This window comes from Calonectris borealis, chromosome 18 (genome assembly GCF_964195595.1).
Source record: "Calonectris borealis chromosome 18, bCalBor7.hap1.2, whole genome shotgun sequence".
Classification (NCBI taxonomy): domain Eukaryota; kingdom Metazoa; phylum Chordata; class Aves; order Procellariiformes; family Procellariidae; genus Calonectris; species Calonectris borealis.
In genome coordinates this window covers 12536755-12560090 of record NC_134329.1, presented here as the reverse complement: position 1 = coordinate 12560090, position 23336 = coordinate 12536755, and the positions used below count along the sequence as shown (strand labels likewise).

Below are 23336 nucleotides of genomic sequence, written 5' to 3'. Positions count from 1 at the left end.
GTCTGGAGCTATCTGATAATCGCAATAACAAACTTACCCAAGTAGGTGAACCTTTGTGATCTGATCTTGTTTAAGATTTTGCTCAAGTATTAATATAGGAGTCCTCCCTTTGAAGGAATAAGAAGTTATTCTGGGTCCTCTCTGGTTAAATGGAGAATTCCTGCTATGCCTCTTGTATGCTACAATTATTTGTTTTTTTCATTTCCCTTCTTATTGCTGATTCACATCTTCAGAAATGTTGATTCGTATATTTACATTACTAAATTATCAGTTTTAACTCCTCTTTGAAGAAAGTAGGCTGGGACACAAGAAATCACCCCCAATTGTGGTGTTAGTTAATTTTCCTAAATATCAACACCATTTTATTGCAGTTTTAGTCTTATAGTTGTGAGTGACTAGCATAAATGAAAAGCAGAAAGGATTAAGAAGGCAGGACCGCAAGTATCATGTGAGGAATATCTTGGAAATCGCTGATTGCAGTGTACCCTCAGTACACATTTTCAACATGTGTTTGTAGTCCATTAATTGCCAGTGGTATAGATTCTAGAACTACATTTTTTAGGATGTCATTGTTTTGAAGTTTTATCCAAAATAACCAGTGAAAAGGAAGCACATGAAACTGGAGTGCTTTTCTGCCTTGCCTGAGGGAAATTAAAACTTTAGCCACAGTAAGAGGTTTTCAGCAGGTCAGATTCTTGTATTGGTTTCTATTGTATTTCACAAATCCAGAGCTTTCAATGTGGAACACCCGCTGTAAGAGCTGCTGTTCTCCTTTGTCAAATATTAGGTCTTACTTCAGTCTCTCCAAAGGATGATTTTCTATCTTCCCTCCCCACTTAGCACTCCGTCTGTGCTCAGCAATGAGTTTTTGCTTGTTGGTGCTTTTTTGGGTGTAGGTGGAGACACCAGAAGACATCTATGGCTCTCTTCCCTGTATTTTGTAGAGGGAGAGAACATTATTCCATAGAGAGCTTGAAACAATTCTTAAATTTAGGGCCATTTCAGCTATTCTTACAGCATGACCTGCCAGGAATAGCAGCTCAAATCAAAGTCATCAAGTCTAAGAATGTTATTGGACAAGTAAAGGAATTAAGCAAGTGGGATTTTAGCTCAAGGGTTTTTTGGTGGTTTTTGTTTTGTTTTGTTTTTTCAAATGAGAGACTTTTTTCTCCTGCTTATAACATTGATAATTTCAGTGTAAGCACCAGACTTTCTCTAAGATCATGGAAGAATATTCTGGTACGACTTCCTTCAGCAGATTCTTGCCAGCAGTTCTAATTAAGATTTTCTTCCTCTGTGTGTGTGTGTGTGTGTGTGTGTGTTTTTCCATCTGGAGTCAGAGTTAGTGAAACACGCATGTATGTACAAGAAAAGCTGAAGGCTGCAGTTTTGTCATATGTTTTTGCCATAGGCTCAGTTGTGACTTGGGGTAAATTGCTTAATTCTCTCTGTCTCAACTCTTATGACAATTCTTCTCTACCTAACAGTGTTGTGAAGCTGGGCATTTAAATCTTGTTGTGTAAGTGCCTGAGAAATAATAGACGGCATTGTTTGAAGAATAAATGCAACTCCTCTACCTGATAAAATGGACAAGAACAAAATGACTTTGATATTTTAGGACATTCTGCTTCAGGTGAATAGTGTTTGACTTTGTGGGTTGTCTTTTTTTTTTTTTTTTTTTGTAGATGTGGTGCTACGTATCCTCAACTAATGAAGACAATTGGCATTCACCCTACCTGTGCTGAAGAAATTACCAAGTTGCACATTACAAAGCGTTCTGGCTTGGATGCAACAGTCACAGGCTGCTGAGGTTAAATACCATCCCTGGAAAGAAGGAAAAAAAGCACAAAATATATTTGTAAAGAAAAGGGGCATTTAGAGTTGAAACAGCTTTAATGGTTCGAGTCCCAGGAATCTTTCTCATTCTCCCTGTAGACAGCTTTTTCTCACAGCCAGACAAAGAAATTGTCCTCGCACCATCACAATTCTAAAACCAATGCAGTCCTGCTGTAACAAATCTCTCTCTTTCAAAGTGCCTGTAACTCTTCTTTTGCTGGGAGCTAGGGAATAATCACATTTTTGTATATGTAATATAATTGAAGCCAGTGACATCTGAGGCCATCTACAAATTAAACAGTTGCCATTTGAGTTTCTCTGTTGGCATGACTGACTGCCAACAACAGTCTGTCACATAATGTTCATACAGATGCTAGGAATTGGACAGGGCCTTCCTTGGAATTTTGGTGGTGAAACTTTCTCCTAAGTACTTGGATAGCTCGTTACTGATCCTAATCTTGAACACTGAGACTCTGTACTCACTAGTAGAAACAAGTTCCCAGAGTGTGTAACAATGGGTAAGCAGTCATCTTTGGGTTTTTTCTTTAAAATGTACTATGTACAGGAATTTAATAGAAAATCACTTATCACTGAAGCTGTGCTGCTACTGGATGAATCCCAATGGATAAATCAGTGGCAGCCTGGTCATAACATTATGGTGATGGTTGAGAATGAATGAGCTCAGAGGTGCCAAAGAAAGAGTTGAATTTTATGGTGACTTCTCTGCCTACTCTTGAAATTTCTAATTCAGTGCAGTTCAAATTAAATTGACACATCTCACAAATTACTGCTTGAACACCATATATTAAGCAACGCTGACAAGTAGGATCAAAACCACTAATAATCCAACTCATGCAGCATTTTCTGTTTTATAGAATGCGGAAATCTGGCTGACACAGTGATATATTTTGTTGGTTTGTTTTTAAGATTTTCTCACTGATGAGCTGGATACTACATCTGAATGGATTTAGGTCTGGCTTTAATAAAACATGTTACTGAAGGGAACTATCTTAAACAGTGATCTAGAAAAGAAATGGTCCTGCTCAGAACAAAGATAGAAAATAATTATCTGCAAACTTTTTTTTTTTTGAGTATTGGCCAGAGTAAGAAAGCATTAATCTGTTGCAACTTTCTGCTTATTTTCCTGCTCTCCAGAAGGGGGAGATGCTAGCTAATTTGTGGCAATAAAGAAACAAATCTGATCGTGAAGCTTCTTTTGCAGAACCCTGTTAAATAGGTAGCCTGACAAAGGCAAACACAAAACAAACAGCACTGATTTTCAATACAAGTTGCAGTTGCCAACATTTTGATATGCATAGTCATATAGTTTCTTGCACCCTTTACAGGAGAATAGTGCATGTAGGAAGAGATCAACTTGAGGTGAAACAAAATGTATCAGTGTTTTTGTGTGTGGAATTTGATATTTTCATAGCTGTCCTTCTGCTTGTTGCACAGTTTGGAAGAATAGTCTGATGATTGTGCATATCTTTGCTATTTTTTCTTTGACTGCTATTTCGCTGCTGCAGTATGCAACACAGACGAAGGGTTGATTTATTTCAAGTGTGAAATGTTTTTTACCATGAGAATCGTACGTGTCAGAGAAACTATTAGACAACAAGTGATCAGACCTTCCTTCTAAAATATGATGTAATAGTATTTATCGCACTCTCATTGATACTAGAATACTCCATTTTCAAAGATTTGTTCTGACTTAAACAACAACAAAAGAAATCTTAAATGCTTTCTTTACAAAGTTTCCTGATTTTTGGTCCGTATTTCTGATCTGTAAAAGAGGAAGGAGTGATACAGTTTGACTGCAAATGGCATTCCCTATCAGATCTGCTGATGCCATTTTTCATCTATGAAGTCATCCATAAGGTTGTAGTTGAAAAGAAATACTTTGAGTTGAAGTGTAGTTGAAACACTGCCTGAATATTGCCACTGCCTTTAGAAGAAATGATGAAAACTTTATATCTGTATATAAATGTGTGCATACCTGCACTTTCAGAAGTTCCTGTTTCCTTTAATAAAGGTCTTATGAGTATGATACAGTCAAAAACCCTACTAGATTTTCCCAGCTGTTTACAAAAAAAAAGTTCATAGTAAATTAGGGGTTTTTAAAATGTTTTATTTAATATTTCAAAACATTGAGATACTGAGCATCTCAGTCTACAGAGATTTTGCTGTGAGAAACATCCCACCTCTGACTAAACTGTAATGAGTATGCATGCAAGATTTCTTTTTTCCTAGTGATTACCTATTATAGTTCCTTTTGTACCCATAAATGAAAACATTGGTGGTTAGCCATGTGAAAGTTGCTTCTCTTCTCTGTCCTACCAATGCATCCAGCAGACGGAGTTGTCTGCCCCTACAGACAAATCAATGGAAAAATGAGTTAATTTCATTCATCATAAAGTTCAAAATAATGATTGGGACAACAAGTAAAGAGATCTCAAGGAAACGTGTCCTCAGTGTAGATGGGGTGTGAAACTAAGGCATGTCATTGTTCTCAGAAGTAATAGAACTCTCTTGGTTTTAGAATTGCTGAATGGACTGCATGAAAATTGATCCTGTATCTTGAACAGCAGTCTAGTTCTGTTCCTCATTTAGTCGAAAATGTTGTTGCCCCCCTGAAGTAAAACTAAACATACATTCACATCTACATAACCCTAATGTCAGAATCAACAGCAAGACAGAATAATGACAATTACTGTGATTGTGCTTTTTTCCTGAAGGATTCACCAGGGATGGTCCTTAAGAATTGTTTTTAAAAGCCTGACTAATGTCAATTGAAATGACTGATGTACACTGCAAATTACTGATTATATGTGAAAATGTAAAAAAAAAAAAAAAAAAATTTAGTCAGGCTTCTTCTCAGGATGCCAGCTGATGAGGGCTTGTTTGTAAAACCACACCGTGGTGCAGACACGTCTGAGCATTGCTGGGTCCCTCATATGTATGATCCCAATATTTACTGTGTTGTGAATTAATGAATTAATAAAGATTTTTTTTTTCTAGTAAATGTTTGATTGTATTTGTTTAATTTTCTACATATGACTTCTGCTTACAAAAGATTTCTTTTTTGATCTTAATGCTGTTTCTCGTAGTTGAGGAATGTGTTAAGGAAATGAAGAAGTAGGCGGATTCAGACCTTTTAGTAAGGAAATGTTGATACCTCTCTGTCTCTGATGTGTAAACTGAATAGCCATGGAGATTATTCCAGGCTGGATGACCTTCTTATTTTAAATTTAAATTAAGAGAATCTCTAGACTTGGTAAGTATGGTTTCAAATAATCTCCTGTTTATTCCAGCTAATGAGGTCTAACAGGTATTTTCACAGTCCATGTGTGTTGACATGCTTCCTGAAGACTCGTAAAGAGGAAACTCCCTTGAAATACAGTCAGAGTATTATACAGGGCTAAACTATTCTGCATTAGCTATTCACGTTGGCTTTTAAACTAGAACATGTAGTGGAAAAAATGCATTGCAGCAAAGCCAATTAGTAGCTATGGGTACTCCTAGGTAAAAATGTTGGAAGATGAATTGGGAAATGACTAGCAAAATATATTTAAAAACTCTGAGAAACTTTTCTGTCAGAAAAGAAAGGGACTACATTGTTTGAATTTATCTCAATTTTCTTTTACTTCTTTAAATCAACTTATTTTGATGAGAAGTTCCCATTAAGTCAGGTGATGCTGAGCTTCTGAAACAGGCTAGTTTAATATTACCTCAGTATATGCCCTGGGTCTGATGCTGAGAAGGAATATTGACTTTATTGTATTTAAAGGCGTTTTTACTTCTGCATTTTTAATTTGTTTTAATTTCCTGGAATATTTCATTGCAGGTCCTAACTAATTAGATAGCTAGGAACAGTGGCTAAAAAAGGGAATAAGGTAAGCATAATTCTTGATGTTTTTTTTCTCCTTATTTTCATATACCACTTAATCCTGAAGCAAACTAGAATAATGGACAAGCATATAGACAATAATCTTTATAAATTAGGAATTGAATATACTGCATTATTTATATTATACCTAATGATAGCTTGTTCTCAACGCTAAAGGTATTGTGTACAATTAAGTTTTGCCTTTTCCCATTTATGCATGCACTGTATGTCGTTATACCTACTGGAAAATGTTTCTACAGTTTAGATTATTCCAGGCCAGGAGCTGGATAGATATTTCAGTACAGCAGATACACTTTTTTTTTTTTTCTATAATAAAAACATAGATGCCATAGTGCAATGTTTCTAATCAAAACAGTTGCACATTGTACAGACTTTTGAGTTTGAAGGCTTCTCTTCAGAGGCTCATGCCTATCCAACAAAGTAGGCAATTTTGTGCCCATATAAATTGCCATTTGTCTAAATCCCAGTGAAATCAATGTGCTCAAAATCAATGTTGGCCATTAATTTCAGTGGGATGCAAGTATGTGTCTTAAGTGCTTTGTTAAAGGGGAATCAATATAAGCATATGCCAAAATGTCTTTCATTATTACAGTTGGGGAACAGACTGCAATTATGATTCAAAACATAAAAGGTACAATAGACATCTATGATTAGGCAATGAAATATGCCTTTAATAAGCATAGTGCAGACAGTTTGTTTTGCAATAAGTAAACTTGTATAAAATTCATTGACTTTTTCATTCTTTCAGATCTGTGTGCTCTCTTTTAAGAGAGGTTTTTTAGTTTTATGCACAAAGTTTTCCTGATGTTCTTCCAGCAAAAAGGCTGGTTTGCATGCATTTATTCTAGTGCCAAACTTGAATTTTACTGGGAAAAGAGGAAACAACAGAGCAGACTTTTTTTTTTCCCAGGGCAGCATGCAACAGATATGGTGTAATTACTCTAACTGATTTTTTAAAAACGGAGTATTTCTGTCCACTACATGTCAAAGAGCTAATTATGTTTCCGTTGTGGCACTCAAAGTCAATATTGTCAGCTCTTCTTAGTTCTAATCCTCTACATTGAGTTTTGACGGGACAGGTGAAATATCCCCTTCAGCACCTTACTGCAATTCTTGTCAATCATCTTGCCATGAAAAACATGCGTATTACAAAGGCTTTGGCAACACTGCATCTGATTTCAGTCTTTAATCTTATATGCACCTTAAGAAAACACCATTCCAACTACTGACGTTCTGTTTGGGACATGAATGGGATCCTATTTGCTGTGGGAAACAAAGAAAATGATCTAATCTTTAATAGATATAATGGAACGCTTTGGCCATTGCAGTATAAAGGCTTAGTACTAAACCACTGATCTAGGAAGAAAACAATTAGAATGGTGAACTGGTGCAGAAATGAAGCAGAATATCTCATGTGAGTAAGTAAGGAAATGCATATTTATTTATTCATCATGTAATTGTAAAAGACCTCGTTTCAAGCACTGTTGGGAGTTAGAAGTCTTTTTTTGTAACCCCTAGACTTTCTTTGCACTGAAGTCCATTTCTAAGCATGGTACTCTGCGTGCCATTTTTTTGTTGTTTCTTATAGACAAGATCTAGCACATCTTAAATCTCCTGGTCCTACAATGGAAAATTAACATCATCCCTAAGAAGCTGGAATATAAACTAATAAGGCAGGTTTCCAGAATCTGATTGCATCAGTCAGAAAGATATAGTATGAAGAGAAAAGTGGATATTCCCCGGGGGGTAGTGTGAAATGGAGACCAGTCTTGTTTGAACAAGGTGCTTTGCATTGTTAGCTAGGTAGAGGTATTGGGAGTTGCAGCCTGTCAGAACCAGCATCTTCAAGGAGGGGGTGGGGGAAAATTTTTCCAGGTAAAAGTCTCAGCAGTTTGTGGTAGAGTATGTCCAATATACTAATACAATAATTTAAGGAAACCCTTTATACTCCATGAAAGATGAACTGTAAAGATACTCTCCCTTTCTGTGCCTCCTCCCCCGTTTTCCTTCAGGCCATATGAAGACCAGAAGGACTGCTGGGTTTTTTCCATCCTTCTTTCTTTTACCTTAAAGCAACATGGGAATCAGGCTTGTTCTTCCTCGTTTTGGCATAAAACCGAACAGCAAGATCCCTCTTCTTAAATCTTTCACGAGGAGACTTCTTTTTCCCAACGCTGTGTGAGGAGTTAGAATTAGCTAGGTGGTAACATAAACAAATCTAAAACAAAAGGACTATAGATACCTGTTCAGTCTTTGTCTATTAGAATATTATGTAACTCCAGTAAAATAAAATGCCAAGGGAAAGAAAACAGTGAAAAAAGACAGCTTTTAGGCTTCAAACAAAAATTCAAGAAAATAAATAAATGTTCCCTTCTTTGCAGGCTCCCTGTGAGACAAGGCCCAAATATATTATTCCATTGCGGACTCCTAAGAAAACAGTCAGAATTGAAAGCTTGTTTTATTTTTATCTCTCACTAATGTGTGAATGAACCATAATGCAGCCAACCAATATTCTATTCACACTGTGTCAGAGCAACAGGTTACGTAGCAGCCTTTAGCTTTACGTAGGAGGTTGAGCTGTCGTACATGAGGCCTTAGTTTGTAACGCAATTAGAGATGCACAGCAATCTTTATTTAAACACCTTTGTTCAACAGGGACAAAGGATTGAGTTTTGGCATTTGTATTTAATCTTGATAATCTTCCTTTTTGTCTCTCTCTCAAAGGATCAAGAGGAAGTGCATTAATTTTCAACTTCACACGAAGGCAAGTTGTACAAACACAGCTGAAAACATCAGGAAACCCAGGCATTTTCCTTAGAGAAATGGAGTTAATTAATGTTCTGCTGGCAAGAGACTCCTGAATAATTGGGAAGATGTTGTTAGGCACAGTAGTTTGGGCAGCAGAGTGTTCAGACTCTGATAGCACTGTTCAGTTTGGCTAGCTTGGATGAATGATTCCCGTAATGTAGAAAGCAGAGATTATTAACCATATAACAGGAAGCAATTTAAAGCATACAGGCTGCTTTGAAGACTTAAGAAATGGCTCTCAGATTGTCAAAGGATTTCTTCTTTTTTTTTTTTTTTTTGACTCGTTTAATTTACACCAGACTGGGATCTAATTAAATCATGAGAGCGCTTTTGGTTTTTGCCTCTTTAATTCTCATTGAGTTTATTTCTTAGACGTATTTCAAACACAGGCAAAATAAGGAGAATTCTCTTGACACTTCAGACTTTGCTTGCATTGATTTCTGGCCTTGTTCATTCTACATATATCCAGGATACCTTGAAGTTTCAGGTCAGGACTTTGGTTCTTGTCCTTAATTAGGGATTTAATTATATTCTTCCTTGCTCCTCAAATTTTTCTTGTTCCGCTTTTTTGCGAGGTGTTCATTCTATTTTACTTAGTTACTTTTAGCCCTATTTAAGTGTTAATAAGTTAATTCCCTTTTGATGGGGTAAGAGTCCAATGTAATCATAAGAGAGCATTTCAGGATTTTCTGCTTGCATCTTCCTTTATCTCCCTTGCACTTTCAAAATCTGGAAATGCCACAGCTCCAGAGGAGGCAGTTCTAAATAAGTCCTGTTCTAAATAAGACCTTAGCTGTGGTATAGTCCCCGTTGAAGAATAAGAAACCAACCATTTGTGAGTGTTTACAGTTGGACCTTCTGAAGGGCATCGTCTTTCCTTAATGACAAAATGCATCAGATTCACAAGCTGTGACAACAGCGCCTCAGGATTCCATGACAGTGGCAAAGTGGAACATCTGATGAAATCTGCTTGTGAAATGCAAGGCCGGCTTCTCTGTCACTGTGGTTACTGAGAGCTCTAAGGTCTTGCATTTTTTGTATGGAGTAGCAAATTCTCAAAGTGCAGAAAGCTACCCTGGAGTGATGAGATTGTCCATGTGTGGGGCTTAAACATCCTTGTGAGGCCACCTCATTGTCTTACGCTCTAGTTCTGGAAGTCCTAATATTTCCCGAGTTCACAAGTTGGCTGAACATTTGCTTTAAGCTATTGAGTTGATCCTAAGAACAGCAGAGGGGGGTGCTCACTTGGATCTACATTATTGATTGAAGCACTCTCCCTCACTGTACTTCAGTGAAGTGTAGCCAAGAACAACAAGATAAGAATTAATATAAGTGACAAGGGAGTTTCTCAGACTGTGCTGGTGCACATTAGCCTGGCTGAAGAGAAAAAGAAGCTGATACTTGAGTCTTTTGAGTTGCGAAGGGTCTGGCCAGTCCTTGAAGGGGAAGCACATGAATGGCCCAGTTGTCATCGCATTTTATTTTTCCTCCAACTTTGACTAATGGTGCATTTCCTCTGGCCTCCCACGGGCCGTCCGTGGCTGACTTGCTTTGTCACTCTTCACGTCTAGTCGCTGCCTTTACTGTCCACCCTGTTCCCATGGCAGGAACCCGGTGTCCTCTAAAAAAACGCACAGGCACAAACCATCTGTCATTCTTCCCACTCCTCTTTCAAGCGACCACTTCCCATATTGTGTGGCCTTGCAGGCTGAAAGCAGTCTGCCTCCCCCTGCGTGCCTGGAGTACATGCCAACTCTCTCCCCGCTCGATAAGGGACCTCCCGACATTCTGCCTGTAAAAATACTAATGGGCATCTCCCTGTTGATAACCAGCTCTGCCTTTTTATTGTGTTCACGGGGTGATAAGTTGTCTGGATCAACAAGGAATTGTCCCTTTTGCCACTTTGCAGCCAAAGTTATTAGGGTCAAATTAGATGTGAGTTGTGAAATTAATCATTGCAACCACAAATAATTTGTAGTGTGCTATGGACAAAGGAAAAAAAGAGGCTGGAGAATAGAAAGGGAAATTGTTGTAGGGCACAAAGAACTAAAGTGATCGGGAAGGAGGGAATGGCTGGCAGTGCTGTGCAGGATGTTGAGCTAAGCCTGTAGGCTGTGCTGGATTTGGTCTCCTGCACCTGTGGACTCTGAAATCATAGAACAAGGTAGTTCTTTAACGTCATTTGAGAGTCCTAATTAATCCACACCCAAGGTGTCTTAGGGAGAGGAAGATACCTGACTTTGCACCAGAAATAGTGCTTTTATACAATGGTTAGCTGATGATATTCCTTGCACGTCTCTAGAATGTGGCCCCACCAGAAGCACGCTCATGGGGCTTGTAGTAGCTAGTTGCTCTAGGAAAGTCTGCAGCTATGGCCATTGGTGCAGACCAAGCTGTGCCTAAACTGCATCTGTCAAGTGGGCAACACTGATAGTGTAGTTAGATATACTTCTATCTATAAAAATTATATATATATAAAAAAATACAAACACTTATTTTTTGTAAGTTTAGTAAAAAACTGGGAGCAATTTTGTTTCTTTTTTCCAAGTACTGGCTTGTGGAAGATATAATCTGAATTGCTAATCTGAATTACATGGATCTAGTCTCTGCTGGAAATGAAGATCTAAATTATAGCTGGAATTTCTAAGCTAAAAATCCAGTCCATTCTTCTGAGGCAGCACTTGACAATACACGTATGACCTATGTCTAGGAATGATGTCCTCTGAATCACGCCTTTTCCTAGCTCGGAAAAGCTTCCATGGTTTCCTAAGCATTCCTCGCTGCTTGAGGACACAGCTGCTTGGGTCAGTTGTTGCCAGGGCTGCACTCACAGCAGTATTTAAGAGAGTGATTAGAAGAAAGCAATGTAGATAAACCTTCAGTTTATGTGTATAAACAGTGTAACTGGCATGACCGTGTTTTTCCAGAACCATTAACCAAGTTTGGGAGAAGGAAGATGCAACTCAGAGGCCAAACCTATGAAAGCAAAGCCTGCCTGACACACCAAGAGCTCTGTGTGAATTTGGTTCTACCTTCAGAAACTGGGGAGCTGCGAGGGCAGGATGGGAAGGGAAGATAGTGCAACACCCACTGAAAAGCTTCCATTTTGTTTCTGAAGTGAGAAGCCTGAATTTTGTGCCTAAAATACAAAGCTGAAGGTGTGCTGGATTTGCTTGGAAATGCTGCAAAGCTATTCTCATTTCCTGTAACTATTGCGAGGTTGGCCTTTTTCCATGGCTAAGCCCCAGTTCTTAGCTAGCCAGAATGAAGTGGCAGGAGAATTTCACTCTCTCTTTCATCTTACAGTGTATCTAGGAAGGCAAGACCCAAGACTTTGAACCATTAATTCCTAAGTCTGTGGCTTGATTTGCTGCAGTAGAAACTCTGTTTTAAGGGTTTTGTCTTCTTTTACCAAAGCTAATTGTTAATTGCATCTTCTTTTCTCTAGCCACTGCCCCAAGGAATGACTGCCTTCTGTGCTGATGACAGATCTGCCCCTCTGTTATCAGACACTGCTCTTTTGCCATCTCAGTTTCGTAACAGTTGCCTCTGCCTGGGAGCCAGTGGAGCAGCCGTGTTGGGCAAAGCATTTCTCTGAGGAGGAGAATGATGGATGACGGGGTGATTCCCGTCGACGTGGCTGGGGCACCGAGGTTGTGTTCATTTTTTATCCCCCCCCCATATTCCCCCTTTCCCTGCTCTGAATTCTTAAAATGAATCGTGGCATTGCTGTATGAACAACACACACAGATGATGCTATAGTAACTTGAAAAAACCCATATTTTTATGGCACTGCTATGCGTCACTTTTGTCAAAATTGTCAGGAAAGAGATAATTGCTACAGGTGGCAGAGGCTGCCGGATGACCATCAGAAGGTACATAGGGAATAAATTCGACTGCCTCTGCCAAATCTCTAATGTTTATGCCAGCGATACTGCTTCCTCTTCTCTCACTACTGTCATATATGTAACTTTGCTACAGCTTGCGTACTGGCCTCCCTCCTGTGCTCAAGGAAGAAGCAGGTCTGGCACTCATACCGTGCCGAGGTTCTGTTGGGCTCTAGGGGATGGGTTTGCAGTGATGCAGTTATATTGGCACAAAACTCTGGAGATGTTGTACCAGCACAAAGCAAAGTTTGTCTGGAAGCAGCTTGCTCTGAAAAGTGTCTGCAAGCAGTACAGGTGTCCTCACGGAGATGAGTTCTCAGGACTGGATCTCAGCTGTATTGAGAATCAGCTTTGTATTCACGTACTTCCCTGAAATATTCTCTAATAGTTGATTTGAACAGTCTTTAGCGGAGATCATATTTCTAGTTTGGGATTCCCTTTATACATCTTTCATTAATACAGGGATTCTCCGCAATCAGAGACCAGCACCGCAGAACAGCTGGATCCATTTTGGCTTGACAAGGGGCATGGGCATTTTTTTATATATATTTATGGCTCTCGTGAACATTCAGAATGCTTTTTATAAATATTAGAAATAATCAAGGGTTCTGGAAAGAATTCATACGGTACTGCCATCATCTGCAGGAGTTCTTCCATCTTTCTCTAGAATATGTATTTCTAGCTGACACTGTGAACTAACTGGTCCAGTCTGGGAATTTCTAGCTACAGCTAGAGGAAAAGGGAGGCTGCGAAGGGAATTGGTATCTCTTGATCATCAGAGAGAGCAAATATAATACAGGCGGCAGCCTGGCTGCCCCTGGAGCAAGTCAGAAGCAAGAAGCTTGCAAGCAGGCACCTCAGAAAGCTCCCCAGAGTTTTGCTCTGCCTGCTGCACCCGCTGTGGTTACTTGGTAGGTTACTTGCCCTGCTCGTCTTGAGGTAGCTAGAGTTGAAGCATATGTTTTCCATTTAGAGCTTGGAGGATGCCCAGGTCTGACTTGGCATGCTGTCTGCACTGGGCATCAGCAGTACAGATGTGGAAACCACAAACCCGATTAATATGAGCCTAGAGTAAAAACTCAAATAAGCTTATAAATAAAACCAGACTTGCAGATTATTTGTTTCCATATTAGTCTATAATAGACCCTACTCAATATGTTTGTTTTATTTGGTTTGGTGACCGACATAGGTATTTATATTTCCAATAAAAATTTAAATCGGAATACAACAGACGAAGTAAGCTTAAATTATTTGTGCAGAAGATGATTGCAACTGTCTGAAGCATGTAATTCCTTACATGAAATGTTAGCCTGCTTTGAACAGAGATGTGACAAACTGCTCAGTATTTAATTTACCATTCCATCATAGCTCCAAACCCTACATTTATATATTAAAATGGACTCCTAAATGCACTCTAATCCCCAATGAACGATCCAGAGGTGTTGGATGGCTTGGTGGGTCCAATTCCTGATGTAGGCACCATCTGTGTGATCTTGGGTGCGTCACTAAATGATGCCCATGTCTTAGCTTAAAGTGGTGACTGTCTTTTTTCCCCTGCCAGTCTCCTGCTGAGCTCTGGGCATGCTTGAGGACCTCCAGTGCTCCTTTCCAGTGCCATTTCAACTGCTCCAGTGCAGGTAATGAAACCGTCCAGAGAAGAGAGTTCCAAAGAACCATCTGAGAAGATTCTTCCAACAGTGCTGACAGATGTTTTACTCAGTGGAGAAGATCTCTTCCTGGGAACAGCTGGCCCTTTACCCAAGGTGAGATTGCCTTGATTCAGCTCCATTTAAGCACAGCTGTACCAGAAAAATCTATAGTTCAGCAGCAGTAGGGCATCTAGTTTATTTTGCCTGTGCTATGACACTTAGGATGGGACACCTGCGCAAGCCTGAGCAGTCTTTGAAGTGGGACTTGTTGTACCAAGGCCTTGTACACATCTGTGGTAAGTAGTATCTATAACGATCCGTTCGTCCTACCTAGCTTTCAGACCATACCAAGGTGACGCAACTGGAATTGTGCTTCTCACCCCTAGACCTCCTAAATAGACAATAGAGGGAAATAAGCACTTCCACATGCTGGTTTGGATCTCACATAGGCTATCAAGGGAGCACGCAGTTCTTGCATCCCAGCGGGATGAACCTGAACCTTGGATAAGTATTTGCAGTGACTTTTTTGTGCTAGTGGGGCTCTAAGACAAATGAATAAATAAACAGTGCTCTCTTCTCATCTTCGCCTTGCAAAAACATAAGGGAAAAAACTCTCACACCCTTTGTTAGGATGTCAATGCCAGAGGAACGACACCAGCAGTTATTCCATACAAACGTCCAGTTTTTCTTTCCGATTGTTTCTCTGGGCTCCTTTTTTATTTTTTCCCCCTCTTCAGCTGGTTGAGCGACGGCCTGTTCTTATGAAACAAGTTTTCAGCTTCACAATGGTCCTGACTTCTCATTGTTTGAAAGGCAAGAGGGTCATTCAAAGTAAACTCTCTCGTGCTAGATAGTGTTTTTCCACATGGAAATGTTGGAGGGCCACTCTGTGCTGTCAACCCAGAAAGGCCAGAAGATGCCTTCAGACTCCCCAGGTGCCTCTGTGTTTGTTTTCTAATGTTATTGCACATACAATATCATTAATATTATGTCCAGAGCTTGTCTTTTTAAACAGAGTCAACACGTCTAACCTATTAGTCAGCCACAGGGAAAAAGGAAAGGATTAAGTCAACATTGTAAGGAATTAACCCTTTCCATTGCCCAGAGAAGAAATTAAAGATGATATGACCTTCTTAAATTGCAAAAGGGACTTGATTGTTTTCTCTCACAAAGTAGTGGAAATAATTCCTCTCACTTTGGCACTCAGATGTAAAATGCAACAGCCTGTGTCTTGCAGGAATCAGAAAAGACTGGTGACTTACAAGACATCATTCTCTTTCCCATGGTACATGCCTCTGAATGGCAGGAAATTTCCCTCCCACTCACCTTTTTCTTTTTTTGAATCTCCGTTTCCCTGTGGGCTGCCTCAGGTACTGGGCTAGGCTTGGCATGTAGACACAATTAGAAATATAGGCGAGACTGCATGGAGCAAAGTGTCCAAGTGCTGAGTGAGTGCCCAATGGGCCGTAGCAAAATGCACAACCAAGTCAAAGAAAAATGGAAAATATTTCATAAAATTCATCTTTGCATCCCTTTTTCCTCTCTTGATATATGGCCCCTTATTCACAGCTGCCCGGGCCCCGGCCCGCGTGTAAATATGTCAGTGCTCCAATGAGACGGAACACGGTCGCAGAAACGCCGGCGGCTGTTCCCAGATAAAACGCTGAGCTGGAGCCGAGGCGTTTATTGTAAATAAAGATCAAGGCAAAGCAGCAACATTTCTGTTCAGCTCAAGCCTGCCAAGGTTGCTAGTCCAGCTCCTTTCACGACTACCATATGTCCACATGGATTTCCCCTTCCAGAAAGTGACATGTTACTCTTCTGACAGCTCTGCAGCCATTGCAAGTTCCTCGATACTTTCCATGTGTTGCTTTACAATAACCTGGAAACACCGGTTGCAGATGGAGCAACGGGTGCATGTGTGGGCATGAAGGGGAGAGGTAGGCTTCCAACTGTTCAGCTCTAATATTGCTGTACCTTAACAGTAACTTTGCGGGGCCCGGGACACGTTAATGCTTTTTTTGGTTCTGCTCAGTAGAGGGCACTGGATCCTATAAATAGGAATTGATACAGCGGAGCACAAAGGGCCTGATAGCTTTAGCAGATGGACAAACCTTTTTTTCCTCTGGATACTGGTGGTGTGGAAGAGAAGTCTGCGGCTCTGTCTGCTGCATGCCAATTGACCGAGAGACGACCGTGGCATGTGTTAGCAGGTGATAAACTCGTGTCTTTTACATATATTTTTTATTTTAATTAAAGTGGCAGCCACAAAAATCAGTCATCTGGAAATCAGGTTGGCTAAAGTACTAGCCATCTGGCATCCTTCTGAACAGCAACACCAGCCAGCTGACACAACTGGGGGGAGATGCAAGCACCTACAAACTGGAGCCTGAACAGCCAGGCTGGGGTGGAAATTGGTTGAATTGTGCAGGCTTCTTCCTGCAGTCCACAGGGAAACTATAGGAGTGGTCTGAGGGGAGTTGGCTGATCAAAGAAGTTTAGCCTTCTTTGTAGCCCTTGATCCAAAGTCCCCACAATTTCACTACAAAGTTATCATTTTTTCCAATGAGTTCATCTTGTTCTCAGCAATACCCACAAACCAGGCACTGTCAATCCGCTCCACACTCTCTCTTTCGTCACTGAGTTCCCTTTGCTGTGCGCTGGGGTTTGCATTTTCCTCACTCATGGCTCAGATGAGCTGTAAGCCAAAGGGACTAACAAAAAAATATTAGGAATGTAGTTTTTTGAGATGATTTTTTTTAAGTTTAGATGGATCTTGCGCATGTATGTTGTAACATAATTCTTTTAATAATAAAAGTTTTAATGCTAATAAAGAACATATATTAAAAAAACTTCCTAAGCCTTCATCTGGCACTAGTCTAATATGTGGAAGATTTGGCACAATTTACTCATATAATTCAAGAATAAGAGCTGAAATTATTCATTCTCCACACTGACAGACATTGACCTAAGTTCTTGAGCTGACCTAGGATGCTTCACTTTAGATGACAGCTCCAAATGCAAAAAAATTGACTACTACCACAATATATACTTTAGCTCTGCTGAAGAAAACTGCAAGGCGATGCTGTTTCCCAAAAAACAGCTAGTTAGTTATTGAGGGTTTTATACTTCTATAGCAACGCATCTCACCACACCCTAGCAATTGCCAGACCCAAACGAGAGGTTAAATGTGCTGGAAAATACGGCAGTGGCTTCCAGCATTTGCTGATTCCCGAGCTTAGCGGGACTCAGGCGTGCCTGCCTTGCACAGCGGCAAGATAAAGTCTCAGGACTGGGAGAAAGGAGCAGTTTTTCTTTCACACACCCTCTCTTTCACAAGTCTGAGCTCCTGCCTTTGCCTTGGCAATGCAACGCATGGTTCAAGAGCTGCCCGTGCGCCACAGGTGGCTGGCCCTTGGCTGTAGCGCTGTGCCCCTGTTCCCGTTTAACTGAGACAGAAGCCACGATTGCTAAGGGTGGTGGGTTTGGGGTTTTTTATTAAATAGGTCAGCGGGCCCTAACAGCTGGCAGCCATCTCCAATCCGGGAGCTGCGTGATGAAAGGCCGTATTATGGCAGGCTCCAGTGTATCTTTTTATCTGCCCTACTTGGTACGGCATGTTCCAGGTGGAGACTGGCAGGATGCTGGGGCTAAACCCTGCCCGACTGCCGTTCCCTAGTGACAGCAGCAGTATCCTGGCTCCTCATCCCGTGTTCAGATCTCAGCTCCCTTTGCCTGCCCGGGAAACTACCGCTCCCATCGCGGTTCTCTGCTACGCGGAGACTTCCTGACTTGGGCACGTTATTCTGGGAAGGGAGATCAATCCCCTTTACAAAGAGATGTGCTCTCGAAGTGGTTCCTGTAGTCTGTATTAGGCTAAACCAGGTCTGCGTTTTGTAACCAACTTCACCTTCCACTGCAGAAGCTTGATACTGTGCCTTCATTTCTGGGACTGTAAATCGTAATTCCTTAACACCACTCAGTAGAGAAGTAGGTGGATGACAAACTTGGCCATAAGTTGGTTCAGTAGCAATTTCCCTTAGCAGTTTTAAAGTGTGATTTTTTAAATTTTTTTTTTTTTTTAACACTTCCTTGACAGGTTAATGGGGTACATGGACAGGAGACTTCTGCTTTATCCCCTGGAGCCCTGACAATTTGAGGTGTTGCCTGGCTCAGCTCCTAGATGTGAGAGGAAGGAATAACTTGCACTTCTCCCCGGTGATTTCCTGATGCTAACTGGTGGAAAACAGACATGATTCACGCCAGAAGGTACCGCTGAGTGCTCCCAGGTGTCTGATCTGCCAAGCAAGGTTGGTAGCATCAGCTCCCATAAGATTTCCCTCTCCTGAGGAGAGGCTGCTGTCAGCCCCAGCTAACTCTAGAGCCCGGACATCAAACTGTGTAGGGTTTTGTTAGAAGCCGACTGAAAACGTGGTGCTGTTATTATCTGACACTGGCTGAAACAAAAGCCAAATGTTGATGAATGTCTGATCTTAAAAGTAAACAGTTTGATTTTTTTTTTTTTCCTTTGCGAGTCAGGGGCCCTTCAGGGTTTTATCTGATTTTGGCAATCTCCTGCACATTTTGGGGCCTGGAGCATGGTTTTAATTGTTACATCACAAAAGTTGCCAAATAGTGTTGAATGTTCCTTAAAAACTCTCTCAATTTTATGGAACTTCTCAACAGCTTGACTAATACAATAATTACTGGAACTCGGCTATGTTGCCTAGTGGCAAATGGAATTTTTTCATAATGATGCTGTCTGTCGTTAATAGCAGGATTTGTTCTTTCTCTCAGCGGGAGAGAGGCCAGAAAGCCATGGTATCTGTCTTTTTTAATGACAGCCAACAGCAAACGGATAAAATAATCAATTATATCTACAGATAGGTAGATAAAGTATAATTTATCATGTCAAAAACAAAAATGTTTTTAATTGGGCTGTTAATCATTTTGTAATTTTAACTAAAGAGATGGGGGCTCTACTTTGTGCTCAGACATCACTAATATTTCATACAACATTAGCTGATCTTATTATAGCTTTAATAATAGTGTTTACTACTAACTGCCAAAATATAAAATGTGATTTCTGCTCTCATTAGCTGAAGTCTTTGCAGTGATAAAGGATGCCCTTCTCTTTTATTTTTCTTCTTCTAGAAAGATCCAGGGGAAAAAAAAGGAGGGTTCAGCTGACTAATCAGCTGTAACAGTTTCTAGATTATGCTGATCTTTCTGTTTGATTAGGAGCACCCATACTAGTTACCAACAAATGTGTTACTAAAATGATTTTTTTTTTTTTACAGCAAAGCATATAAGCAGATTAGTATAACGCAGCAAAGATTGAAAGTTGGGAGTTTTGATTTCTAGCTACACCTGCATTGTCTTGTGGGAAGCTGGGCAAATCATTTAATCCCTCCTAACTTGTTCTCCCTGTCTGTAACATAGGTATTAGGTAGCTGCCTCATCAGGCGGCTGCAGAGTATGTAAGTGTTGTAAGATTCCTGAAAATTTGATATAAAGATGGCAAACATCTGGATGGATAGCTGCAATAGCAGCCTCTCTGCTAGCTCTTTGAGGAAGCAAATGGGAAGTTTATGGCTGGACCTAAATCTTGCCCGTATTATAACAGAAATTGTCCTCACGATGCTGCCTGATTTCAGGATCAGTGATGAACCATCTAGCAGAAAAATCTCACAGCACTGGGGTACTTTGGCTGTCTACTCTTTCATTATTATTCCTGTTGATATCATGAGCAGATGCCCTGTGTGGGACCAGATCTCTACTTTACCTATAAATTCTACATTAAAAAAATGCCAACCATGCTAGGAAAAGAAATGTTGTGACTCTTGAGCACCCCTTTGCCTCAAATACACTGGAATTACTTCCCTGCTTCAGAAGTGTTTTGCAGAGGCAAATTAATCTCCATTCCTCTTAACTCTGAAAAGCTCTACCTGCCTTACATGAAGAGCTGGCCTCTAGCGTGCCTGTTTGGGAGCAGAACGTGCACTTAACGTTGTTTGGCAAGGGCAGATTTCACTTTCAGTGTTATGGTGGGTGTTTTTGGCTATAGGTTTAATTTGACGTCCATAGCATCTCCCAGTGATGCATGTAACAGAGGGGCAGGCTGCCCTTCCTGTAACTGGATCTTCCCTGGGAGTGGGGGAAATTTCGTGGGTTGAGTGGGTTTTTTACAGGTCTAATGGCAGGATTGAGGCTGTATTCGTACTGGGAAGAGGAGAGGCTCTGGGACTGGCTTGCCCAAGCATAAATAAATTGGAGGTGCACAAACATTTAAAAAATTCCCAGAGAGTCACGTTGCACAACTTAATGGGCCTGGTGCCTTCACCTGTGCCAATTTTATGTGACTCTTAACTCTGGCGTTAAATAAAAACGAGACTTGCTCTAATGACATCAACAGCCTGCGGTGAAGAAAATATGCTGCTACTTTGATACAGATCCCCTTTTAAGGAGGACACAGTAGACAGCCAAGGCTCTTTTTCCCATCTGTTAGGTGAATGTTACGATTCCCAGCCCAGAAGCATGCTCTCAACAACACTCTTCCACTCCCAGCGTTACACTAGATGATTTTTAATAAGAATATGGTTATCTGCTGCCCCCGGGTTTGCCACCTTGATTTTACTCTCCTTCTCCATTACATGAAAGGATGGAAAAGGGGGACATGAGTTGGCTGGGGGAGGGGAGCAAATAGCATGGGGAGGGCATTAAATGAACCAGCTGTTATGTGTGAAGTATCTGCTTTCTAATTGCTTCTGTTGGAATTCAGGGGAAAAAGGCACTGGCTACACATAATTAATAAGGCAGGACTCACGTAAACTCCAGCTGTGAGCGCAGGACTGGTCTTTAAAGGATAAGCTCAGGAGGTGGGGCAGAGAGTTTGATTTCCTCGCACTAAATCCTATCACATGCTGCTGGTAGTGTGTGTGTCCACTTAAACCTTTCGGTTGGTCTGTCCGAACCAGACATGAGGTATCTGTTGCTGTCCCTGTGCCCCACCCCAAGAAAAACGATCTGTCCTCAGAAATCAAAGGTGCGAGGCTGTGTTTCAACCTAGGGTGAAACCGCTGTGGTTTTGCCTGGAGTTTGGAATCCCTAAAAAGTGGGGATGTTTGGATCAAAGGTTTTCGTTCAGACTTAAAAAAAAGCGTGGGCTTTTGCGGCTAGACTCAGATACAGGTTTGCCCCTTGGCCCTCTTTTCTGCCTAGTTCCAGGGGGGTTGGATTTGGCATCCTGTCAGCATCTCTCATCTGGGCTCTGCCTCAGGAGCTTTGCTGCAAGGGTAGTACTGGTGGGGTGGTTGTGCAGCTGATGCCTCCAGACCATGTCCGAAGGCCATTTCCCAACGATCCCTTTGAGAAGGGCAATGCCCAGTTCATTTCTCTTTTTTTGAGAAGGGCTCAAACAGACCATCAGGGATTTCCCTGAGTTATAGACAGTGCCCCTAAAACCCACATGAAAATGCGAATGCCCCAGTGTTTCTCCATTTGGTCCTGCTCCAGGTCTCGCTGCCGTGGGACGCCCCGCACCACCAGTGCAAGGTCCTCCTAGTCAGAGCACAGCAGTACTGCGGTCTGTGCTGAGACCAAAGTCGTCTTCCTCTGCCCATGGGATGGCATCTCTGGATTTCAAAGCTTGTTGTTGTAAGTGTGTTACGCTAGGAAACGGTGGAATCGGAAAAAAAAGGTGGAGGGGATGTTCCCATGTAGTTAAGAGCCTGTTTTTCCTCGCTGGCTGTGGAGGGAAATGAGCTTCCTGCTTAAGGTGAGGTGTCATTTGCTGGATGGAAACCTTTGTGTCCCGGCTGGCCTGCTCCTTTGGGTGCCACCGCTCAGGGCAGGTCTCTTCCAATGCGGTCGCTCTCCCTCCCAGGCCCTCTCCTTTCCTGGCGCCATGCTCCTGCCTTGCACCAGTCCTGACGCTCCTCAGATGAGCGCTAGGGTCAGCACAAGGGAGGGGACACGGCCACGTGGCTGTGAATGGGTGGGGAAAGGAGGAGCGCTCATTTTGGCACGGAGAGCCCAGCCGTTCCTTCTCACCGCAGCCTTCCTCCCCAGGCTGGAGCTGAGCAAGTCCCCCTTGGATGTTGTCATGGCCCTTTTCCCCCTCTCTCTGCTTGGGGATCACCCACCACCTTCCATGAGCTCCGAAAATGCAAGAACCCTTCAGATTTCTGGTCAGAGCCCTTTGTTGTTTTGAAAGGTAAAATAACCCAAGGCTCAAGCATCCAGGAGGATTTTGGTGTTTCACTGCTCCTGATGTCAGTGACAGCGAGGCCTGGTGTGGGACTGAACACACAGACACATCAGTAGCCCCAGTCCCTCGAGGGGGCTGCGTGGAGCCGGACTTCCCACCCAGAGAGAAGAACAATTCTCGGGTGTTAGAGCGTGTTTCCAAGCCAGCAAGGTGGGGCCTCCCTGTGCAAAGCTCTATAAACAGGAGCTCTTTGTCTCCTCCGTTCCTCTTCGCCCTGGACGTGTTGCTATTTTCAAAGGTCGGTTTCAAAGCGCTGATTCACAGCCACCAGCCGTATTGTTTTATCGGAGGAGATTAGGGCTGAGAATGCTGTGGTTTTGCAGTGAAAAGACTCCATTGGAAATACCAGCATATTTGACATGAGACTGTTATTTATGCTCAAATAACCATCTCATTTAAGGATGAGGAGTCTTTTTTTTATCTTTTCAAGTTTAGATCAATCATGTATGAAGACAAACTCCCACTCAGCCTCCCTCGGCCCTAATACTTTCATTTCATTCTTCTTCTGCTCATTATTTTATGGTTTTGTCCTTGACTGGAACATTTCTCTCTTGTTCTTCCTTACATGCGCTATTACAGAGGGAAAGAACTTACATTTAAAGCTCAAGCCTTGTGTGGCTCTTAAGCCATAAATAATGTTTCATACAGATTTCTAAGATTATTAAATCCTTCTAGCCTCCCTCCTACTTTTACAGCTCATCTGATTAGAGGGGACAGATCCTTTTGGAACTTGTCTTAACTATTTCTGTTTCGCTTTTGCAAGCAGACCTGAGAAGATAGGATCTGGCTGTACGCATTGCTGATCGGAAAACTTGCCGTAAGAATGCAGAAAAGCTTGCCTGCAAGAGAACTGCTTGTTGGCATGGAAAAAACCTCCAGAGAAGCCCTGTAATTCCGACATGTAGTCGACTTTCTAAATACAGCCAAGTCTACAATTTAATTGAAATCTGTCTATCTGGGGAGAGAAATGCATTCAAAAT

The 23336-nt window shown here is 41.5% G+C and overlaps 1 protein-coding gene and 1 long non-coding RNA gene across 4 annotated transcripts in view; both read left to right on the top strand.

The window, feature by feature from the left end:
- Window positions 1-4849, top strand: part of TXNRD2 (thioredoxin reductase 2) — a 37322-nt gene extending 32473 nt beyond the window's left edge. For all 3 annotated transcript variants that reach the window (XM_075168021.1, XM_075168020.1, XM_075168024.1), the window contains exon 17: window positions 1686-4849. In XM_075168021.1, the coding sequence (XP_075024122.1) occupies window positions 1686-1809 (124 nt within the window). In that variant the 3' untranslated portion in view covers window positions 1810-4849. The remainder of the gene's footprint in view (window positions 1-1685) is intronic.
- A 6443-nt stretch (window positions 4850-11292) lies between these two features.
- LOC142090336 (uncharacterized) lies at window positions 11293-21593 on the top strand. The gene is made up of 5 exons (XR_012676501.1): window positions 11293-11709; window positions 12000-12204; window positions 14000-14201; window positions 14310-16300; window positions 18187-21593. It is a non-coding gene; the product is annotated as an uncharacterized LOC142090336 (long non-coding RNA).
- Window positions 21594-23336: the final 1743 nt, after the last annotated feature.